This window comes from Dasypus novemcinctus, chromosome 1 (genome assembly GCF_030445035.2).
Source record: "Dasypus novemcinctus isolate mDasNov1 chromosome 1, mDasNov1.1.hap2, whole genome shotgun sequence".
NCBI lineage: Eukaryota > Metazoa > Chordata > Mammalia > Cingulata > Dasypodidae > Dasypus > Dasypus novemcinctus.
In genome coordinates this window covers 92563411-92583733 of record NC_080673.1, presented here as the reverse complement: position 1 = coordinate 92583733, position 20323 = coordinate 92563411, and the positions used below count along the sequence as shown (strand labels likewise).

The following is a 20323-nucleotide window of genomic DNA, read 5'->3' as shown; positions in this document are numbered from 1 at the left end:
ATCATTTCTAAGCCAAAGACACAGAACCCAGTGCATGATTTTCATGCCCTTTTCCTCTGGTGGAATCTTGCCCTGAATGATTATGGTGAGAACCTCTCCATCAACCAGTACTCATTATACAGCATAAAAGAAAAAATACATTTATTTATTTATTTATTTATTTATTTATTTTAAGCCCCTGGGATTTGGAGATTGTTTCTACAACATAAGCTAGTTTTTCCCAACTAAAGGAATAAATACACATCTATTCAAAATCCTCGGTGAACTGTTATACAGGTGTTTACCCAAATTACAGAGATATTTGGAGAAACTAGCTGAGTTTTGGGGTGGACTGAAAAAGCATTATTTTCCCGCTTAATGAAACATTGCTCTTGCTATCCAAAAATGTTATATGTAGCATGAAGTTAGGAACTAATTAGATGTCAATAATGAAAAATGCTTATATTTTTCTTCTCCCATCAGAAATTTTTCACAAGGAGGAAAGGGTAAGTAGACAAACAGCATAAGAAGTATCATATAAATAAGAAGCCAAACTTTTATTTTTATTGATAAAGTTCATTGATGGGTTACATAGATCATAAGAATAGTTTAGAGTATAACAGCTGAGAGATCAATAGCTGAATTGGAAGAAGAAAGGCAGTGTATATTTTCAGTATAGAAAAAACATCTAATTGCTACACATCTTGTAAAATTCCCAAAACAAGGTCTAGCCTTTTTTAAAAGGGATGAAAAGTAAGATTCAATATGTGTATTACTGGTTACAACTAATATAACAGCTTGAAAAAATCATGAGACAGAAGCATACATATAATATAAAAAGACAAGATTTTAAAATCATATTGAAGGAGTATTAACTATAAGTGGAAAAGATACATTAAAACCAGCAGTGTATTACACTAGTTCAAAACAGAATTCATGAGACAGACCAAAACTGACACTAGTTAAGGAAAAGGGTCTGTTTTTAAGAAGTGCTTCCAGACATACACCACCACAAAGCAATGCCAACAGTGACTGTGTGGTCCCTGTGTGTTAATCAGTGAAGTGTCAAAGGTGGAGTGAGTAGGTTAACAGCTTAAACTTTCTCCAAGGTTTTATAGTACTCCATCAGCACAGTCCATGCCTTGGGAGCCATGAAACCTTCAGGAGGTTTCTGGCCTTCTCGGGCAAGTTTGCGCATTCGTGTTCCTGAAATAAATTCAAAGTCTTCGTGGCTGAAAGAGAGAAAAAAAGAAAATTATTTTACATTTTTAAAAAACTTATTTGTAGTGAAATTTTAAAAAGCAGATCTTCTTTCTGTTCATGTTAGACAAGCACAATGAAAATTAGCCTGGTTAGAATGTGAACTTCAACCTGATTTCAAGTTTGTCATTGAGCAAAAAATACTGCAACATTAAATATTATGCATTTTTAGAAGTAGAAAAAAATTTAATTGAAAATTTTATTGAGATCATTGTAGATTCACATACAGTTGTAAGAAATGATACAGAGATCCCCTGTACCTTTTCCCTAGTTTCCTTTAATGTAACAGCTAGGAAAACTGTAGTATTATATCATAACCATGATATTGTCACTGAAACAATCTACCAATCTTATTCCAATTTCTCCAGTTTTACTTGTACTCATTTCTATATTTATACTTAATTCTATACAACTTTATCACATATGTAGGTTTGTGTTTCCACCATCAGTCAAAAAATACTAAACAGCTCCAAAACCACAAGGACCCCCCCAGGCAGCCCTTTTACAGGCACATCCATCTCGCTCTCTCCGCTTCCTTCTCCCCTATCCTCTGGCAACCACTAATCTAGAATTAAGAATTTAAAGGAAAACAAAACAAAACACTAAATTGAATTTAGCTAGCACACATTGAAAACCTTTTTTAGGAAGTTTTAATTTCAAAGACTAAATTGCAAGAGTATACGAAACACACAACATTAAGAGGAAAAAATCAGTTTTTTATTTTAGCAGCAGCAATGAAGTGACAATAATCCATATTATTCCACTGATAAGCTACCACATAGGTAGTATTAATAATAATTTTTCTCTTCTTTACACACATAAACACACTAAAGTCATTAGACCATTAAGCACAGTGCACCTATGACTATGATACATACTGTCTACCCATAATTTCATCTCTTGTCTTTATAGAGGAAAGCAACCTAGACACAGCTGCCGCAAGGTCAGCAAGAATTCTTGGCTAATCAGGTCACCAGGCACAAGCCCTGTTTACTGTCTAGTTAGCAGCTATATGTTCCTTCCCCACTTCATTATTTGTGGAGTTTATCTGAGGATCCAGTGAGACCATAAACTGTCCAAGGTGCCCCTGTTTCTAGAGGGCAAAAGTAATTGGACATGAAAGTAGGAACCAGAGGTAAAGACAGAAAGACAATTTCCATGTGATGGAGAACTGCTAGAAAGCCACCGCCAAATGCTACACACTTTAGAGAAGAGTATGGCTTTGCTGACACCTTGACATTAGACTTCTAGCTTCTAACACCGTGAGCTAATGGATTCCTGTTATCTCAGCCAGTGTGCAGTGTGCAATATTTGTCATAGCAGCCCTGGCAAACAAAGACAATGTCTCTTCTAATAATCACACTTCTAGGAATCTACATTAAAGGAAATAATCAGAGATGCAGACAAATAGTGTGCATAAGATGACTGTCAAAGTTTTATGTTAGCAAAATACTGTAAATAACTTAAAGATCCAAAGGGAATGGTTAAATAAATTACAGTATAGCCCTGTGTGGAATACTAAGGTTAATTGCCCTTAAGTACAATTAAGGACATAAAAAGAAGTTCATGATGAAATAATTACATAAAACTTTGTATACAATATCATTGCCAATTTTGTTACAATAGACATACACACACAGAAAGGCTATAAAGAAATAACCCAAATGTTACTAGTGCTTATCTCTAGGAAGTGGTATTGCAGGTACTTTTTATTTTGTGTGTGTGTGTGTTTTTTTGTTTTTGTTTTTGGTTATTTCTCCAGTTTCTACAAAGTATACTACATAATACTTTTTATGAGAAAAAAATTTGTTTAAAAATTCTCAATCCAGTCATTTTAAATACTTTACAATAGTATAACCTTTAATTAGCCTGCAAACTCAGTCATTTGCAGTATCATGTGATGATAATAGAAAAATAGGTGCTGCTATAACATTATGCTCCCTATTCTTGCTCTGTGTTACTTCTAATGGCTATTAAATTACACTTAAATAATAGACATCCCCAGGACAACTAACAAGGAGATGATGATGGGCAATGACCATCTCTCTGCAGAGAGGGTATGCAACTGCAAGCAAGGTAGTCCCATCCATCTGTCCCATGGGATGTAAGCCCCTTCTCAACTGGAGGCAGAGTGGGCATCACCATCCCAGAATCCTCAGGATTGGGGAATGAACAATGGACTAGAGTGGACATACTGTTATTCTACTATAGACTGATTGTGATTCTAGCAATGGAAGAACTTTTATCACTGATGTGGAGCAGTGACTACTGGAGGATCTGAGGGGAGGGAGAAGGAAAAATAGGTATAATATGGGGGCATTTTCAAGACATCGGAATTGTCCTGAATGACTTGCAATGACAGATATGGGCCATTATATATCTTGTCATAACTTACAAGTTTGTGTGACAGAGAATGTAAACTACAAACTATAATCCACACTAAGTGGCAATGCTCTAAAATGTGTTCATCAATTGTAACAAAAGTACCACACTAATGAAGGATGTTGTTAATGTGGGAAAATATGTGAGGAGTAGGGAGCAGGGCATGTGGAAATTCCCTATATTTTTCATGTAAAGTATAAATAAATAAATGCCATTAGAGGTAAACAGTGTAAGTGTAAGTATCTGAACAGTGCCAGGTACACAGTACACATTCAATAAATATTTACTGATCAGGTACCTAACTCATCTTTCTAATTAGGAGCTCAATATATATATTTGGCAAAATAAAGAATGAAAAGGTATATGTATAGGAAAATTTTATTGGTACAATATAGAACGATCTATAGACCTTATTAAGTCAGTCACTGCCCTTTGTTCTCTGGCAAAAACATGGCAAAAAAAGGAGGAAGATATTGTTTTTTATTTCCATGGTTAATCCAAACTATTTGTGCATTACCTTTTACCTAAGTTTGGATTATTCACACTGAAGTCTTTACATGCCCTTCAGGATGATCTTTTCAATAATCCTCTGGTATCTGCCTTTCTCTTACCCTGCTCACCTCCACTTAAGTCAGGGGAATCCACTCTCTTCTTAGCCTGACTCATTTAGTCTATGAGGTCTCAGGCTGTCCACTTGCTGGGAGGGCTCTTGAGCAATAAACAAGCCTCATGGTCTTTTTAGTGATCCTGATTCCCACTGGGTTTCATGTCCCGCCCTCTACTTTTCTGACTTCTGTTACCTGTGTGCTCAATAAACTCACCACTCACAGACCTTCTAACCTCTGGCTTGTTTTTTTGTTTGTTTGTTTGTTTTTTAAACCTCTAATCTCTAAGCATCTCCTCCACGACCCTATTGTGATTTGGTTGGTGCAAAAGTAATTGTGGTTTTGCATTGCTTGAAATTTGCCATTTGATATTGGCATACATTCTTAAATAAATATGGTTATGTTATACATCATTTTAATGTGCATTTCTTGTTTTATGTTTTTTTGCTAATGACTTATTACTTGCTGTTTATGGAAATGATGTTAGACAAAAAGCAAATCTGAGTGATTTTCTTATTTGAGTTCAAAATGGGTCATAAGGCAGTGGAGACAACCCATAATTTCAACAATGTATTTGGCCAGGAACTGCTAATGAACATACAATGCAGTGGTGGTTCAAGAAGTTTTGCAAAGTAGACGAGAGTCTTGAAGATGAGCAGTGTAGTGGCCGGCCATCAGAAGTTGACAACAACCAAGCGAGAGCAATCATTAAAGCTTAAACTACATGAGAAGTTGCTGAAGAACTCAATGCTGACCATTCTACGTCATCCAGCATTTGAAACAAATTGGAAATTTGAAAAAGCTCAATAAGTGGGTGCCTCATGAGCTGACGGAAAAGTTTTAAAAAATTGTTTTGAAGAGTCATCTTCTCTTATTCTACACAATGAACAAGTTCTCAATTGGATTGTGACATGCAACAACAAATGGTTTTTATATGACAACTGGCAACAATCAGTTCAGTGGTTGGACTGAGAAGACGCTCCAAAGCACTTCCCAAAGCCAAACTTGCACCAAAAAAGGTCATGGTCATTATTTGGTGGTCAGCTGCCACTACAGCTTTCTGAATCTCAACGAAACCACTCCATCTGAGAAGTAGGCTCAGCAAATTGATGAGATGCACTGAAAATTGCTACAGCTGCAGCCAGCATTGGTCAACAGAAAGTGCCCAACTCTTCTCCACAACAATGCCCAACCACATGTTGAACAACCAATGCTTCAAAAGTGAAACGAACTGGGTTTCGAAGTTTTGCCTCATCCTCCATATTCACCTGACCTCTCACCAACTGACTATCACTTCTTCAAATATCTCAACAATTTTTTGCAAGGAAAACACTTCCATCACCAGGAGGATGCAGAAAATGCTTTCCAAGAATTCGTCGAATCCCAAAGCATGGATTTTTGTGGTACAGGAACACACAAACTTATTTCTCATTGGCAAAAATGTGTTGATGGTAGTGGTTCCTATTTTGATTAATAAAGATGTGTTTGAGCCTAGTTATAATGATTTAAAACTCACGTTCCAAAACCGTAATTCCTTTTGCACCAACCTAATATATACTAACACAACCCTTGGTCCTGGATCCAGTTCTACAATAACATCTTCAAAGGTCCTATTTGCAAATGAAGTCTATACCCCCAGGACCAGGGGTGGGACCTGCACATGCCTTTTGTGAGGGACATGATTCTATCCCCAACAGAGTTTAAAAAAAAAAAAAAAAGATGAGGTGGTGAATGCATGATGGTCTCAAGCTTCTCAACAAAGATGGAAGATCACCTCCTCAGGATAACAGGAAACTACATTTAACAAATTTTCAACAGAATCCATCAACATAGTGAGTTGACTATTCTAGAGCAGAGATGTTAAATCTCAAGCAGGGCTACAGAGAAAGTCATGAGTGTTGAAATAAGTAGCTATGAAGGGGTCCACATATCTTTCCAACTATATCTGAAAATCCTAGTTCCAACCTGATATAAAATTGGTTAGTTTAGCTGAGACTCATTTGACAGAACCTTCCTTAGGAGGTTCGCTTATCAGCTCCCTGAATATGCTTCATTGAGGAAAACTACGACCCTTGATCTTTCTAGCTATGCAAACTTTCAATTTTTGTTTCTGAAAAAGAAAACTTTGTGTCATATGTATAAACTGTTTTTCTTAAGGGCAATAAGAAAGAAATATGAGAGCAGCTTGTTGGATGATTCTGCCTTGACTTTTTGATTAAAGGAAAAAAAGCCAGACCAATTAAAGTCCGTTCTTTCCCCAGAATGCCAAAATGTCTGAAAGCCAGAAGTTTGCTTGCATTCTTTCTGCAACTGCAATTTAAAACCAAGGTCCCTGGGTACCTCTTTTTCAAAAGCTATTTCACACTTCATCTGCCCCACATACCACAAGCATTTCTCCATCACATGAAATGGGGAGTTTCTCCTTCCACATGGTAGTGGTTCCACTCCACCCCAGCTACAGAAAACACATTTCCCTCTACCTCATACTTGTATTTCCATCTCTGTCACATAAGGATTTTACTTTTTATCAGAAGGTAAGTCCAAGGAATTGACACAAGAGTCATTATTTGAAATTGAATATTTTCCATAATTACATCTTTAAATGGACACCATTTAACAGAAATAATTAAATCAAGTAAAAAACAAAACATGCCTAGAATGATCTAAAATTAGCTCTGAAATTTACCTATGATCTGTCAGGAAGCAGAAAAGAATACTAAATAAAGGACCTTAGGATTTCACTACAAATTAATGCTAATTAGGATCATTTAATTACACTAGTTAGCCAGTTTCCCATGGCATCTGAAAAAAGAAACATTAAGTATGTTTGGTTTTTCTTTTTTTTATTCTCAAAACCACTTCATTATAGAACCTTGTAATTCACCACAAACAGAACAAAGCAGAGGGTGCTAGAAAAATCTGGCGAAAAACCACCATTGAATAGACTATATGGGACCACTTAATATCCTACATTCACTAACTACATATGGCCAGCATCTTGACTAACTGCAAAGTACAATGACTACAGTGACCCTTGCCACTTGCTGAAGATTTTAATTTCTACAGCTATCTGCTGTCTCTCAGTCCATATATGTGGCCATCACAGCCACCAGCACAAGTTGTTCATATGGACAGAAAAGCAGGGGTCAGCAAATGGCCCTTCAAGAGCATCTTTCGAAGTTTCACTTTCAATAAGAACTTTTTTTTTAAAGTAGATGATCAACCAATAAGCAATTCAGAGAAGCAAGGGGGAATTTCCTACTCTGACAGAAAGAATTAAAAATAATAGTGGGAATTTAAAAGTAGATCTAATTATTTTGTATCTAAATGACTTTTCATACAACTGGAAAAATCATATATAATATAATTGTATATCAAACACTAAGACTGGGAAGCAGCTGTGGCTGTTAGTTGGGCTCCCATCTAACATGGGAGGCCCTGGGTTCACATCCCGGGGCCTCCTTGTGAAGGCAGGCTCATCCTCACACTGAGAGCCGCTGGCCCCTCAAGCACCATGGAGAACCGACTCAGCAAGGTGACGCAACAAAAAGAGAGAAAAGTAAAACACAGAAAGAGCGCGCAGCGAATTGACACAGAGAGCAGACAACAAGCAAGCCGCAAGGTGGGGAGGGAATAAATAAAAAAATACAGACACACAGAAGAATGCACAGTGAATGGACACAGAGAGCAGACAGCAAGCAAAATGCCAGGGGAGGGGGGGAGGGAAAAAAAAACAAACACTAAGACTCCCTAGGAATGAAATTTAAAAGTCATCTCTTCAAAACCAGGGAACTACTTATTTATAGATTTCTTTCCCAGGACTAAAAAGCATTAGTTGGCAACAAAAATGACAAATTTAACAATTTTTATTTCCAAACCAAAGACTGACTGAAACACACAAATTAATTACCTGGAATATAATTAGCCAAAATCCTTAATTCATGTTTCCTCCCAGTCCTTATTAATAAAGGCTACAGAACAGCCCCTAGCAGTCAAATGAATTTCCAGGATTGTCCTAAAGTATACTGAAGAGTCACCTCAATTTCCTTTACCATAAAGAGTCAGGAAAATTTTAATCGTAGAAAATGTAGAACAAGAGTTTTTAACTGAGATCCCCTGGACAGGTTGCAAAAAAAACTCACGAATTATATCTTGAAGTGCAAAATTTTCAATTTATGGGTTTTCAACTAGGAGACAGTACATCATTTTCATCTGCTTCTGAAAGATGACTAAGCAAACATGAACCCCAATTCTCAGAAAGTTTATCCCTGAAGCTCTCAGATGACCAATCATCCAAATAAAATAATGTTGTACAAGACAAAAGGCTGAACTTTGCTTGTATTGACTCCCCTCTCTTCAGACAGCTACAAACTATTTTGAATGGCACATTGATATCCGGAGTGTTGTTCATTGTTTAATGCTTTTAATTAATATAGGAATAATATAGACAGAAATAAACTTTGAGAGGTAATGGTAGCCGAAACAGCTTAATTAGCCATGGGTTAGCCAGAATATTAAGTGAACACAAGTATTCTACATAATAGGGACATTACTCTAATTATAAGAAACATTTTCTCTTTTGTATTTGACACCAAGATTTGTTTTCTTTCTACATTGAGTCATATGTATCTATCATTGTTTACCTAGAAACCATGACTTCTAGTACTCTAAAGGTACCGAGAACTACTCCAAATACAAAAATAAAAGTCTAAGAGCTTAAAAAAATGAACTATTTTAACTTGTGAAAATGATGAAATAATCAAGAAAGGGATAAGATCCCCAAATACCCCTAATATTGCTACAAACCAATGATTCTCAACAGAGATTTTGCCACCCAGGGAACATCTGGCAATGACTGTGACATTTTTAGTTAACTGCGGGGGAACAGGAGATCTACTGGCTTAGTGGGTAGAGGCCAGGGATGCTGCTAACCATCCTCCAATGCACAGGACAATCCCCCATATCAAAGAATTTTCTGGTCCAATATGTTAAGAGTGCTGGGTTGAAAAACCTTGCCAATTGGTATGCTAAGGAAGAAATTCTGGTGTGATATTGCTGTAAGTAAATCTGCCCACCAACCCCAAAAGGGCAAAAAACAAAACAAAACACACAAACAAAAAAACATAAGTGAGAAGATGCCATAGTCACAGGAAAAAAGAAAAGATAGAATGAAAAACCAAGACATGAGAAATATAAAACTTGTGGCTATTTCAGTCTGAGTCAAGATCATGGCCAGATCTCAATTCTATAGCAACTGAAGGTACAGGTATAGAAAAACTACACTCCATATTTGGGAGGGGAGAGGAGGGAAACAAGGGGACAAGCAGATGCTACTTGCTCTCAGACACAGTGGAGGACTTGAGTGTGCTACAAGGAACCTTCTTCAACCAGTCTTGCTCCCCATCATGGAGGGAGCCCTCACAAGTGTCATTGTTCAACCCTGTGCTGTACGCATCCCACGACCATCAGAGCTGTGGCTCACTGTAATACCAGATGCTGATAATGAGGATTCATTACAGTGTTCACAAAGATTTCTAAGAGTATGGAAAGATGGCCTTGAGACTAATTTAAAAAGCAAGACACAAAGTACTACTATCAACTCAACTATGTTAAATAAGTGTAGAGAAAAAACTGAAAACAAAGCATACAAATACATGAGTGATGGTGTGGGCATTAATTTTCCCTTTTTCATAATTTTTTTCTAGAACATATTCTCTAGTTGGTTGACCGCTAGAGGGGACTCACTCCACTTACCCCAAAATGGGTCAAAATCAGGGTATCCCACTCACCACAAAGAAGGTACAAGGCTTTGAAAAACAAGCATGCATGACTGAGACCTATTTTCTTTCCATCAGGTTGGAGTACTAAGGGCACCTTGGGGGAAGCAGATGTGGCTCAAGCAATTTGGCTCCCATCTACCATATCGGAGGTCCAGGATTCAATACCTAGTGCCTCCTGGTGAAGGCAAGCTGGCCTGCCTGGCAAGCTAGCCCAAGTGGAGAGCTGGCCCACGTGGAGTGCTGACCCATGTAGGAGTGCTGATCCGTGAAGAGCTGGTGCAGCAAGATGATGCAACAACAATAATAACAAAAGAAACACAGAAGAGAGGCAATAAGAGTCGCAGGAGACAAAGGAGCTGAGGTGGCGCAGAGACTGAGTGCCTCTCTCCCACTCTGGGAAATCTCAGGATTGGTCCCCACTACCGCCTAAAGAGAAGACAAGCAGACACAGAAGAACACACAACAAATGGACAAAGAGCAGAGAGTGAGTGCAAAACAAAAGGGGGGCAGGTATAAATAAATAAATCTTAAAAAAATAAAGAGCACCTTGGAATGCCCTGGTGGGAAGCCCTGGGGGGAATATTCTCTCCAGAAACATTACCCACTCTATCTACTTTTTTCACTGTTACTGATGGGTTTGACCATTCATCCCACAGGAGTGGTTAAATCTAGTCAGGGCTTTCAGTTGAGAGAGAAGGAACAGAACTTTGTGGCCTACTTTGGTTCAGGGCTACTTTGGCTTCCCTGGTATTAAAAAAACAAGTCATGGCAGCGGACTTGACCCAGCGGTTAGGGCTTCCGTCTACCACATGGGAGGTCCAAGGTTCAAACCCCGGGCCTCCTTGACCCGTGTGCAGCTTACCCATGCGCAGTGCTGATGCGTGCAAGGAGTGCCCTGCCACGCAGGGGTGTCCCCCGCGTAGGGGAGCCCCACGTGCAAGAAGTGTACCCCGTAAGGAGAACCTCCCAGCATGAAAGAAAGTGCAGCCTGCCCAGGAATGGTGCCGCCCACATGGAGAGCTGACACAACAAGATGATGCAACTAGAAGAGACACAGATTCCCGTGCCGCTGACAACAGAAGCGGACAAAGACACAGCAAATAGACACAGAGAACAGACAACTGGGGTGGGGGGTAAGGGAAGGGGAGAGAAATAAATAAAATAAATAAATTTTAAAAAAAAAAGTCATTCATGCAATCTAGTTGGGCTCACTCGAGTTCTAAATGGGGCTAAACCTCCAGCAGCAATAAGGCATCACTCCATCTTACGTTGTTGGTTACTGCTTATTTAGTTCTGATCGACCTAAAGTGGAATATGAGTAGTGCTTGCTTTTATAGTGAAACTATCACGATAACATCTCTTTACGGTGTCCCACCTGTAAGCTTTAACATTAACCATTAGAAAAGAAGATTTACTTCTATTTTATTTCTACAAAGCTTACACTTCTCTAGAATGCTTTCAAAAGGGGAGCCCTATGAAAAGATGAAGACAACTAAGGCACAGTCCTATGTCACCTATTTAATTACTGACCGAAGGAAGTTTACCATAAAAACTAGGGAGAAAATGGTAATCTTCAATTGGTGGATGAAAGACTTCTAGTGGAGCAAAGCACACAAAATCTTTTCTTTATAAGCTGTTTCATGAAGTGGAAAATAGAATCAGAATCTCGCCATCAGAACACTTTCATTGTCAAAACTATACTTCTGCTTTGGAAAATTTACAACTTACTTTGCATAAAATAATGAACAGTATTGTTAGAACACTAATTCTTTCCAATAAAAACCCTTGCTTGTAACCTGCAGAATCCCAGAGAAGAATGCTGAATAAACTGTTCTTTTAATTGTTGTTTGTCTGTTTTGACATAGAAGAGGGCGAAGTTTAAACTTATTGTATTAAGGGAAAATATTGCCTTCATTCAATGCAGCATTTTTACTTTATAAGTCTTACTGATTATGGCTCCTAAAGCTCTTTTGAGTCAATCCATTTCTTCCGATCCCTCTGATGCAACTCTTGCCTGCTCCAGACAAATGCCTTTAACCTGGACTCCCCTCCTATCTTTCTCTTCTCTAAACTACTAGGTTATTTTTATATTTTTGTGTTCCTTATTAGATATTTTCAAACTTAACTTTGCTTTTATAAAACACTGCACACAGTTATTTTGTAATTGTGTCTGGTAATTCTAGTTTGTGAAGGCTCTGCAGATCTGCTTCTGCTGTCTGCAGTTCCTGCTGTTTCTTGCTGCGGTACCATTTCTGACTGAAATGTTTCCTTAAGTTAGTATATTCAAAGGCATGTCTAGACAAAATCCACCTGAAACACATTTTGTGGTGGAGGTTTTTTTGTGTGTTTTGTTGTTTTAAATCAGGGGTTCTTAACCTTTTTTATTCCATGAACCCCTCTGTCAGTCAGGTGAAAACCACAGACCCCTTCTCTCAACGTAGCTGCAGAAAGTTTTATGACGTTCAACTAGCATCAGGTCTAACAACTACCATAATTTCAAAGTATAGATAAGTGTAAGCAATTTTTTGAGATATGCAACTGTGATATGAAATGAATACTACTGTAATTTTTTGCATACATTCATAAGTGAAGGAAATGCTAGATTTCAGTCAGAGGTGGGAGAAAAAAAAGATAAGTTGATTTTTTTTCAACTCAAGCTCACAGACCCCCTGAAATCTTTCCTTGGACCCCTCGTTAAGAACCCCTGCTTTAAATACATCTCTCAGGCAATATGGGTTCAACCCACTTGAGCAAAGCTTTAAAAGCTTTTTGAGCTTAAGACTCAAAGTTCTGATCACAGTCCCCTGGGAGAGAAGAATGGATCAGGTTCACTTTAGGTTCTCCCTTACACTTAAGATGGGAGGGGGTCTCGCTTAATGGAAGTGTCTCCTGCTGTACTCCCAACCTCGGTCAGGGCCAGAGGTATATTTTCTGCCTCCCTCTCCCCCCATGAGGCCATGGAATCAACACTCAAGTTTGCTTGGCCCACCAGGGCAAAAGCAGCTTCACTGTTCAGCTTACCAGAAGATCTAAGTGGGGGAACTTAGGGATTTGGTCTCACAGTTCTTAACATCATATTGTCAGCTCCACAAAACTTCTACAAAAATGTTTTTATTTTGTCCAGCATTTTTAATTACTTTCCTGGGAGTTTCTACCAACAAGGATAAACTTGGAAGGAAGTTTGTTCCAGAGCCTCAGATAAGAGTCCAGACTAGCCGAAGAACCTAGATGAGCCCACCCAGACTTCTGACCTATAAAACTGTGAGATAATAAATGGGGGGTGTTTTTTTGAAGAAAGACTATTTTATTTTTATTTTTTTTAAGATTTATTTACTTTTTTAAAACATTTCTCTCCCCTTCCCATCCTCCCCCAGTTATCTGCTTTCTGTGTCCATTCACTGTGTGTTCTTCTGTGTCTGCTTGCATTCTTGTCAGCAGCACCAGGAATCTGTATCTCTTTTTTTGTGTCATCTTGCTGCATCAGCTCTCCATATGTGCGGCCCCACTCCTGGGCAGGCTGCACTTTTTTCGCACGGGACGGCTCTCCTTACGGGGCGCACTCCTTGCGTGTGGGGATCCCCTACGCGGGGGACAACCTTGTATGGCACAGCACTCCTTGCACGCATCGGCACTGTGCATGGGCCAGCTTCACCACAAGAGTCAGAAGGTCTGGAGTTTGAACGCTGGACCTCCCATGTGGTAGGTGGATGCTCTATCCATTGAGCCAAATCTGCTGCCCGTGGGGGGTGTTTTAAGACACTAAATATGTAGCAATTTTTTAGCAGCAACAGAAAACTAATACAATTAGTAACTTGGAAACACTCAAGGATCGCTTTTAGAGTCAGCACACATTAACCAACGAATAGATAAACTTTCCTGTGGAACATATTAAAAAAGGGAAGACTTTCTGAAAAAGCCTTGAAAGATGCTACAATTACATGAATAGGACACGATTTATGGCATACTCTAGCACTAAAAATATTAAAGAAAATACTCTATTGATAATATAGAAATAACCAATCCAAACATTTATGCCATCTGTCCCTTAAATTTACCCATTCCCTTATACGAGCTCTCTCTCCCTTTTGAGATGCCATTTCAAAAATGTGAATATTTGCATTTATTTACTGAGATACAAATAAAGAAGAAAACTATACTACATAAAGAAGAAAATAATTAGGATAACCAAATTATCCCTAAAAGTTCATTGCAAATATCTGAAAGAATGGACTTTAATCTTGTAAAAAGTCCTTGAGTCAGTATTTTAGCTAATAGGAACCTCCTTAACTTCCTAAATGTAAGCAGATGAATTTATCCTAATTCCTATCAATATTTTGCCTGAAATCTTCATGAAATTTGCCCCCCCCCAACCTTGTCTAACACTGGTATTTAATCAAATAAAAAACTACAAAATCATTAATTACATAAAAGCTGGCACTGAATAATGTCCATTAATCAAACATAAGACAACCTCATATGTACATAATTAATAACTGTTTTCTCACTACATCAAAGACTACTGCCTTCCCACAAAATTTTAATCACTTTCCAACATATTCCCATCAACTTAATTATATTTGAACACAAATATAAAAAGTTAGAAAACTAAGGCAGTTTTAAAGCTTCCCAAGTTACAACTTGTTAAGATTTGGTAACCCAAAAAAATTCCAAGAAAATGAGCCACTCATGCAACTAATACAGAATTCCATCTTTGGAAAATCTTATGAGAACTGAGGTAATTATTTAGCTTTTGAATGATTAAAAGAGAGACTTAAAGCAATACTTCACAGATTTAACAAAGCATGAAAGTTATCAAGGGCTTACCAGCCTTTAGCCAACTACATACAGATGGGTTTTAGGATCCTGCATATGATGAAACCAGCTGATGAGACAAAGAATACACAGTAATGAAACATTCCAGCCCAAGGGAAAGTGTAAAAGAAATGCTCAATTCTTTTTAGTTTTGTTTTCCTAACTCAACAAAATGGAAAAACACCTAAGATTTAAGTATTTGGCCACTAGCAGAATGATTCTTGCTCTCTCCTCTCAGTGTTCATTGTCTCTCTTTAAGTGATTTAATTTAATGCAGCTAATTGTCATTCTCAGACAAGATTATGTTCATAACATCTGGGACTCAAACTAAACAAATAAACCACATGCTGGGTGAGAAGCAAGGGGTGCCCAGCCCAGAATTTCATCTCTGATACTGAATGTTTTCTAGATATGTAGGAGGCACTGCCACCCTCCCTTGGGGATTCTCAGCTGCTAGGGAGCTTTTAAAAGAATTACCAATGTGAAGCCTCCCCTGCCCATCCCCAGAATTTCTGGTGGTGGCCCTATATAATTTTAATCACAAAAGGGCAGAACTACACCCAAAACTATTTTACTTTTCTTAATTTTATATTTTTAATTTCATTTACCTTTGCTGATGAAATATTCAAAGTTTACTATAAGTAATTACCTTAAATTTTCTTAAATTTTTTAAAAAGAGTTTCTAAGGTATCTTCTTTTGTAGAAAAAGTCCACTTACAATGCTTAGCACACCTCTATAGATGCACTTTTGTTCACTGGACAGTGAAACTGTAAAATACACAAATGTGTGTTCATACATATTTATAATTGATATGTTTTTTTTCTTGGGCAAAACAAAACACAATTTAGAACAACTTCCAGGTGTTGGCAAACTCTGATTTTATACAAGGGTAAAAAGTTCTGATTTGTTGCAAATTCTTCCCTGACGTGTTCAGAAGTATCTAGGAATCTGAACGACATTTCAGATATTCATAAAATATAGTTTAGGATAGCTCCCGTCTTGAATTGTATACAAGAGTCATAGGTAAGCTATCAGGGAAATGCAAATCAAAACTACAATGAGATACCATCTTACACCCATAAGATTGGCAGCTATGAAAAAAACAGAAGAATACAAGTGCTGGAGAGGATGTGAAGGAAGGGGAACACTCATCCACTGCTGGTGGGAATGCGGAAGGATCCAACCATTCTGGAGGACAGTATGGCGGTTTCTCAAAAAACTAGCCATAGATTTGCCATATGACCCAGCAATACCACTGCTGGGTATATACCCAGCAGAACTGAAAACAAGGACACAAACCGATATATGTACACCAATGTTCATAGCAGCATTGTTCACTATTGCCAAAAGTTGGAATCAACCCAAATGCCCATCAACAGATGAGTGGATCAATAAAATGTGGTATATACACACAATGGAATACTACTCGGCTGTAAGAACAAACATACTACAAACACATGTGATAACATGGATGAATCTTGAGAACCTTATGTTGAGTGAAGCAACCCAGACATTGAAGGACAAATACTACATGACCTCAATGATATGAAATAAACAAGCTGCCCTAGATAGCAAGAGACTGAACGATAGGCTTACAGGAAATCGGAGGGTGGAGGAAGGATATGAGCCGATGTCTGCAGGGGTGGAATTTAAGACGAGATGGTGGTAAGTATGAACACAAAGAAGAGATAAAAGGGGGGCAAGGGGTTGCCTTTGGTTGGGGGTTTGAGGGTGGCTGGGGAGGGACGGAGGGGTAACGTTGCCCAAAAGTGGGAGGAGGGAGGGGTAGCATACGAACACAGGAGAGGGTCAGGAGGTGGTGGAGAGTAAAATGCCGAGAAAATCATATCAAAATATAATAAAGAGGGTTACCTGTTTAGAATGCTCGGAGGGGAGGGTCTGATGCAGGACGGGCTCCTGGGGAATGCCTAAATGCTCATTCTGCCAGAGTGGGTGACACCATGGGGTAGAATCCCAAGTAGTGAGAGTGGGGGTGGACCCACATCCTGGGGAGGACTAATGCCACCAAATAGAGGGAACTGTATCCCTCGAGAGAAAGGGTGGCTCCCAGGGCATTGGGGCAGTTGAGCAAGTTAGGCCCTGAACACTATTCCATCTATTTCTGGAAGTGGCTCCTCAGGAAACAGAGGTTGGCTGTCACTGTGGGCACCAAGGTGGAAGGGAAAATGGACGTTAAATGTGTGGAACCAAAGTAAAAGGGGGGCAAGAGAGGAGTTTTTTGAGAGTACACAAGGATGGATATAAAACATGTAATATTACACCATAACATATAGGAGATGACAGACTGATAATGTAAACCATAATGTAAAACATAGGATAACTAAAAATGTAAAGAACTGTGTATCCTAAAGTATGCACCATAATGTAAGCACAGATATTACCTTGTTAGAAAGCTAATATCTCAGACTCTGTACATCACCTTAAGTAAATATGATGTGAATAGGGTGTAAGAGTATTGCTGTGGAAGGGAAAAGGTTTTGTGGTGGATGTATGGGAGTGCTGTATAGTATATATATGCATTGCTGTGGTCTAGGACTCCTGTGAAGAAATGCTGAATAATTAGGGGGGGGAAAAAAAAAAAAAAAAAAAAGGATAGGATGTGGAATTTTTTCAAGTCAACATTCTTTATCTAAGTTCTTTATCTAACTTTATCCAAGTTCTTTATCTATCCTTTAAACCCATCGCTATATGCCATTCCCTAGTAAGGGACCATGACATTATATTGGGCTTCAAATTTCGGGGAGCTCTGGACCACAGAGTGTCTCAACAATGGCAATGGAGGGATACTGGTATGGGATACCAATGACAGGTGATATATGGCTGACAGGGAGCTGTACAGAACATATATCCAGGGGGCATCGTAATGATTGGATATACTCATAGTGGCAACAATTAAAAACCACAGCAGGGGGGGTACTGGGTTCCTGGCCAGTGGTGCTCTGTCGCGGTCCCTAGGGGAGCAGCGACAGTCTCCCAGGTACAGCGGCGGGGACCTAGAGGGAGTGAGGGTTCAACAGTGAGCCCCTGATGCTAATGACTATGCTTGTGAGCTGATAAACCTAAAATAAGAACAAGGCCTAGAGCAACATTGTGCCTGGGAATTTCCTCCTGTCAGCCTTCATGTTACTCAAATGTGGCCAGTCTCGAAGCCAAACTCAGCATGTAAATGCAATGCCTTCCCTCCAGCGTGGGACATGACACCCGGGGACGAGCCTCCCTGGCAACGAGGGACCACTATCAAATACTAACTGATGATGCAACTGGAAAAGGACCTTATATGGAAGGTTCAATGCGGATCAGCAGAATATCCATGTCTACATAAAATAACATGACTTTAAAATGCTGTTTGACCTAAAGTAAGGGGGAAATGGAAAGGAGAAATGAGTTTATATGGCTACGAGTTTCTAAAAAAGAGTCTGGAGGCTGGCAGAAGGATTGCCCTCATGCACAACTGAGCAGAGTCAGAGAGACAGATAAAGCAGATACAACCCCCAGATATTGGTTCCTTTGAAGGCTAAAGAGACCCATGAGAGTTATGGCCATGGCCGATGGGGTTAACTACCAGGGCAGATGGCCCCTCATTGGAAATGGTGTTTATGTGTGATGAATCTGGACTCAGATGGGATCTCCCTTCATAAGACTTTCATGCTAATGTGCTGGAGGTGCAGTTAACGTTGGGATTTAAGATATATTTAGGGGATTTGAATCTCTGGACTGACAATGTGATAGCCAGGTCCTGAGCCTCAACAGACTCCAGCACCTACAATCTGATTTATTGGACTTACCACACTCAGCTAAGATGGAGTTGAAGAAGGACAATCACCACACCATGGAGCCTAGAGTGATTACAACTGAAAATGGGAGGATTGCATCCAGTATCCATGTGAAATTTGAGCCTCCTCTTGACATAGAGGTGCAATGGACACAACCAATCCAATGTCCACATAGAAGAGGTGGTATTGGATTGAGAAAAGTGGACATGGTGGACGATGGGTATGGGGAAAGGCAGGAAGAGATGAGAGGTGGAGGTGTCTTTGGGACATGGAGCTGCCCTGGATGGTGCTTCAGAGGCAATCACCGGACATTGTAAATCCTCACAGGGCCCACTGGATGGAATGGAGGAGAGTATGGGCCATGATGTGGACCATTGACTATGAGGTGCAGAGGTGCCCAAAGATGTACTTACCAAATCCAATGGATGTGTCATGATGATGGGAACGAGTGTTTTGGGGGGGAGAGGGGGGGGTGGGGGAGTGGGGTTGAATGGGACCTCACATATATATTTTTGATGTAATATTATTACAAAGTCAATAAAAAAATAAAAAAAAAAGAGTCATAGGTAACAGAAGACCTTTTAAACCTTTTCTGTTTATTTAATATCATGAGATTTTCCTGTATTGTAGCTATACAATTCACTCAGAAAAGCCTACTATCAATTTAAAAGTGTGTATTTTCCCTTCCACATTATTTATGTCATTAAATGAGAAGCCAATAAATCCCCAGACTACACTATTAATAGTATTTTTAATCCAGAAAACTTTTACCTTTAAGAAATTAAACGGCACCAAATTCTGAATCTTTTAAAAACAAGAAAATGTTCTTTTCATTTTAATAAATGTTACTTTTTCTTTCTTCTCCCACAGTTACAAAATGGACCCCACCAAATGAGGGCACAGGATCAGCAGCATTCCTATATACAGATGCAACTTGAAAAAGCACTACAGGGGAAAAAAACTTTCAGATTAAAGGTTATTAGGCCATGATCAATTTTCAGTTAGTCATTACCTATAAGTAGATATGACACTGATAAAAACAAATAAAATTCATTTTTTTCTACCTGCTGAACATGACTTTAATTTATACTAAAAAAGCAGACATAATTTTTAAATAAAGATCAATCCACAAAACAATGCATATGTACATGAAACTACTAAGGTGCAGAAATAACTAGGTGCCACAGATCAGGGAACAAACGATAGGTTTTGAGCTAGCAGGGAACTACCTTGCCCACTGCCATCATTTCAGAGATGAGGAAACAAGACCAGAGAAGCTGTATGACTCTCAAGGTCACATAGCAAGGGCAGGGCTAAAACTATAAGTTCTGATTCTACAAACTGATGCTGCCATTTTAAACTTACAGAACATACTACCTATATATATTATTGGTAGAAAGAAATTAATACAATTTTGTCAAAGGAAGATAGATATATGCTCAAAACTACCAATAATTTGCACCAAGTTTATCAGTATTTTGTCAGATCTTTGAAGAAAGTTATACTCTTAGTGATTAAGATCACAGGTTCTGGAACCGGACTTGGGTTCAACCACTGGGCTGCTATTTACTGGTTCAGTGAGCTTATACAAATTATTTGACCTTGTATGCCTCAGGTTATTCATCTATAAAACAGGGAAAACAGCACCTGTCTCAAAGGATTGTTGTGGGGAATAAATAATTCAGTACTGTGACAGTTTGAGATTATTTT

The 20323-nt window shown here is 38.8% G+C and overlaps 1 protein-coding gene across 1 annotated transcript in view; it reads right to left on the bottom strand.

Annotated features, from left to right (window-relative positions):
- Nucleotides 1-517: 517 nt before the first annotated feature.
- Nucleotides 518-20323, bottom strand: part of PAPSS1 (3'-phosphoadenosine 5'-phosphosulfate synthase 1) — a 135151-nt gene continuing 115345 nt past the window's right edge. The window contains exon 12 of the mRNA XM_004476198.5: nt 518-1211. Coding sequence (XP_004476255.2) covers nt 1073-1211 — 139 coding nt within the window. The 3' untranslated portion in view covers nt 518-1072. The remainder of the gene's footprint in view (nt 1212-20323) is intronic.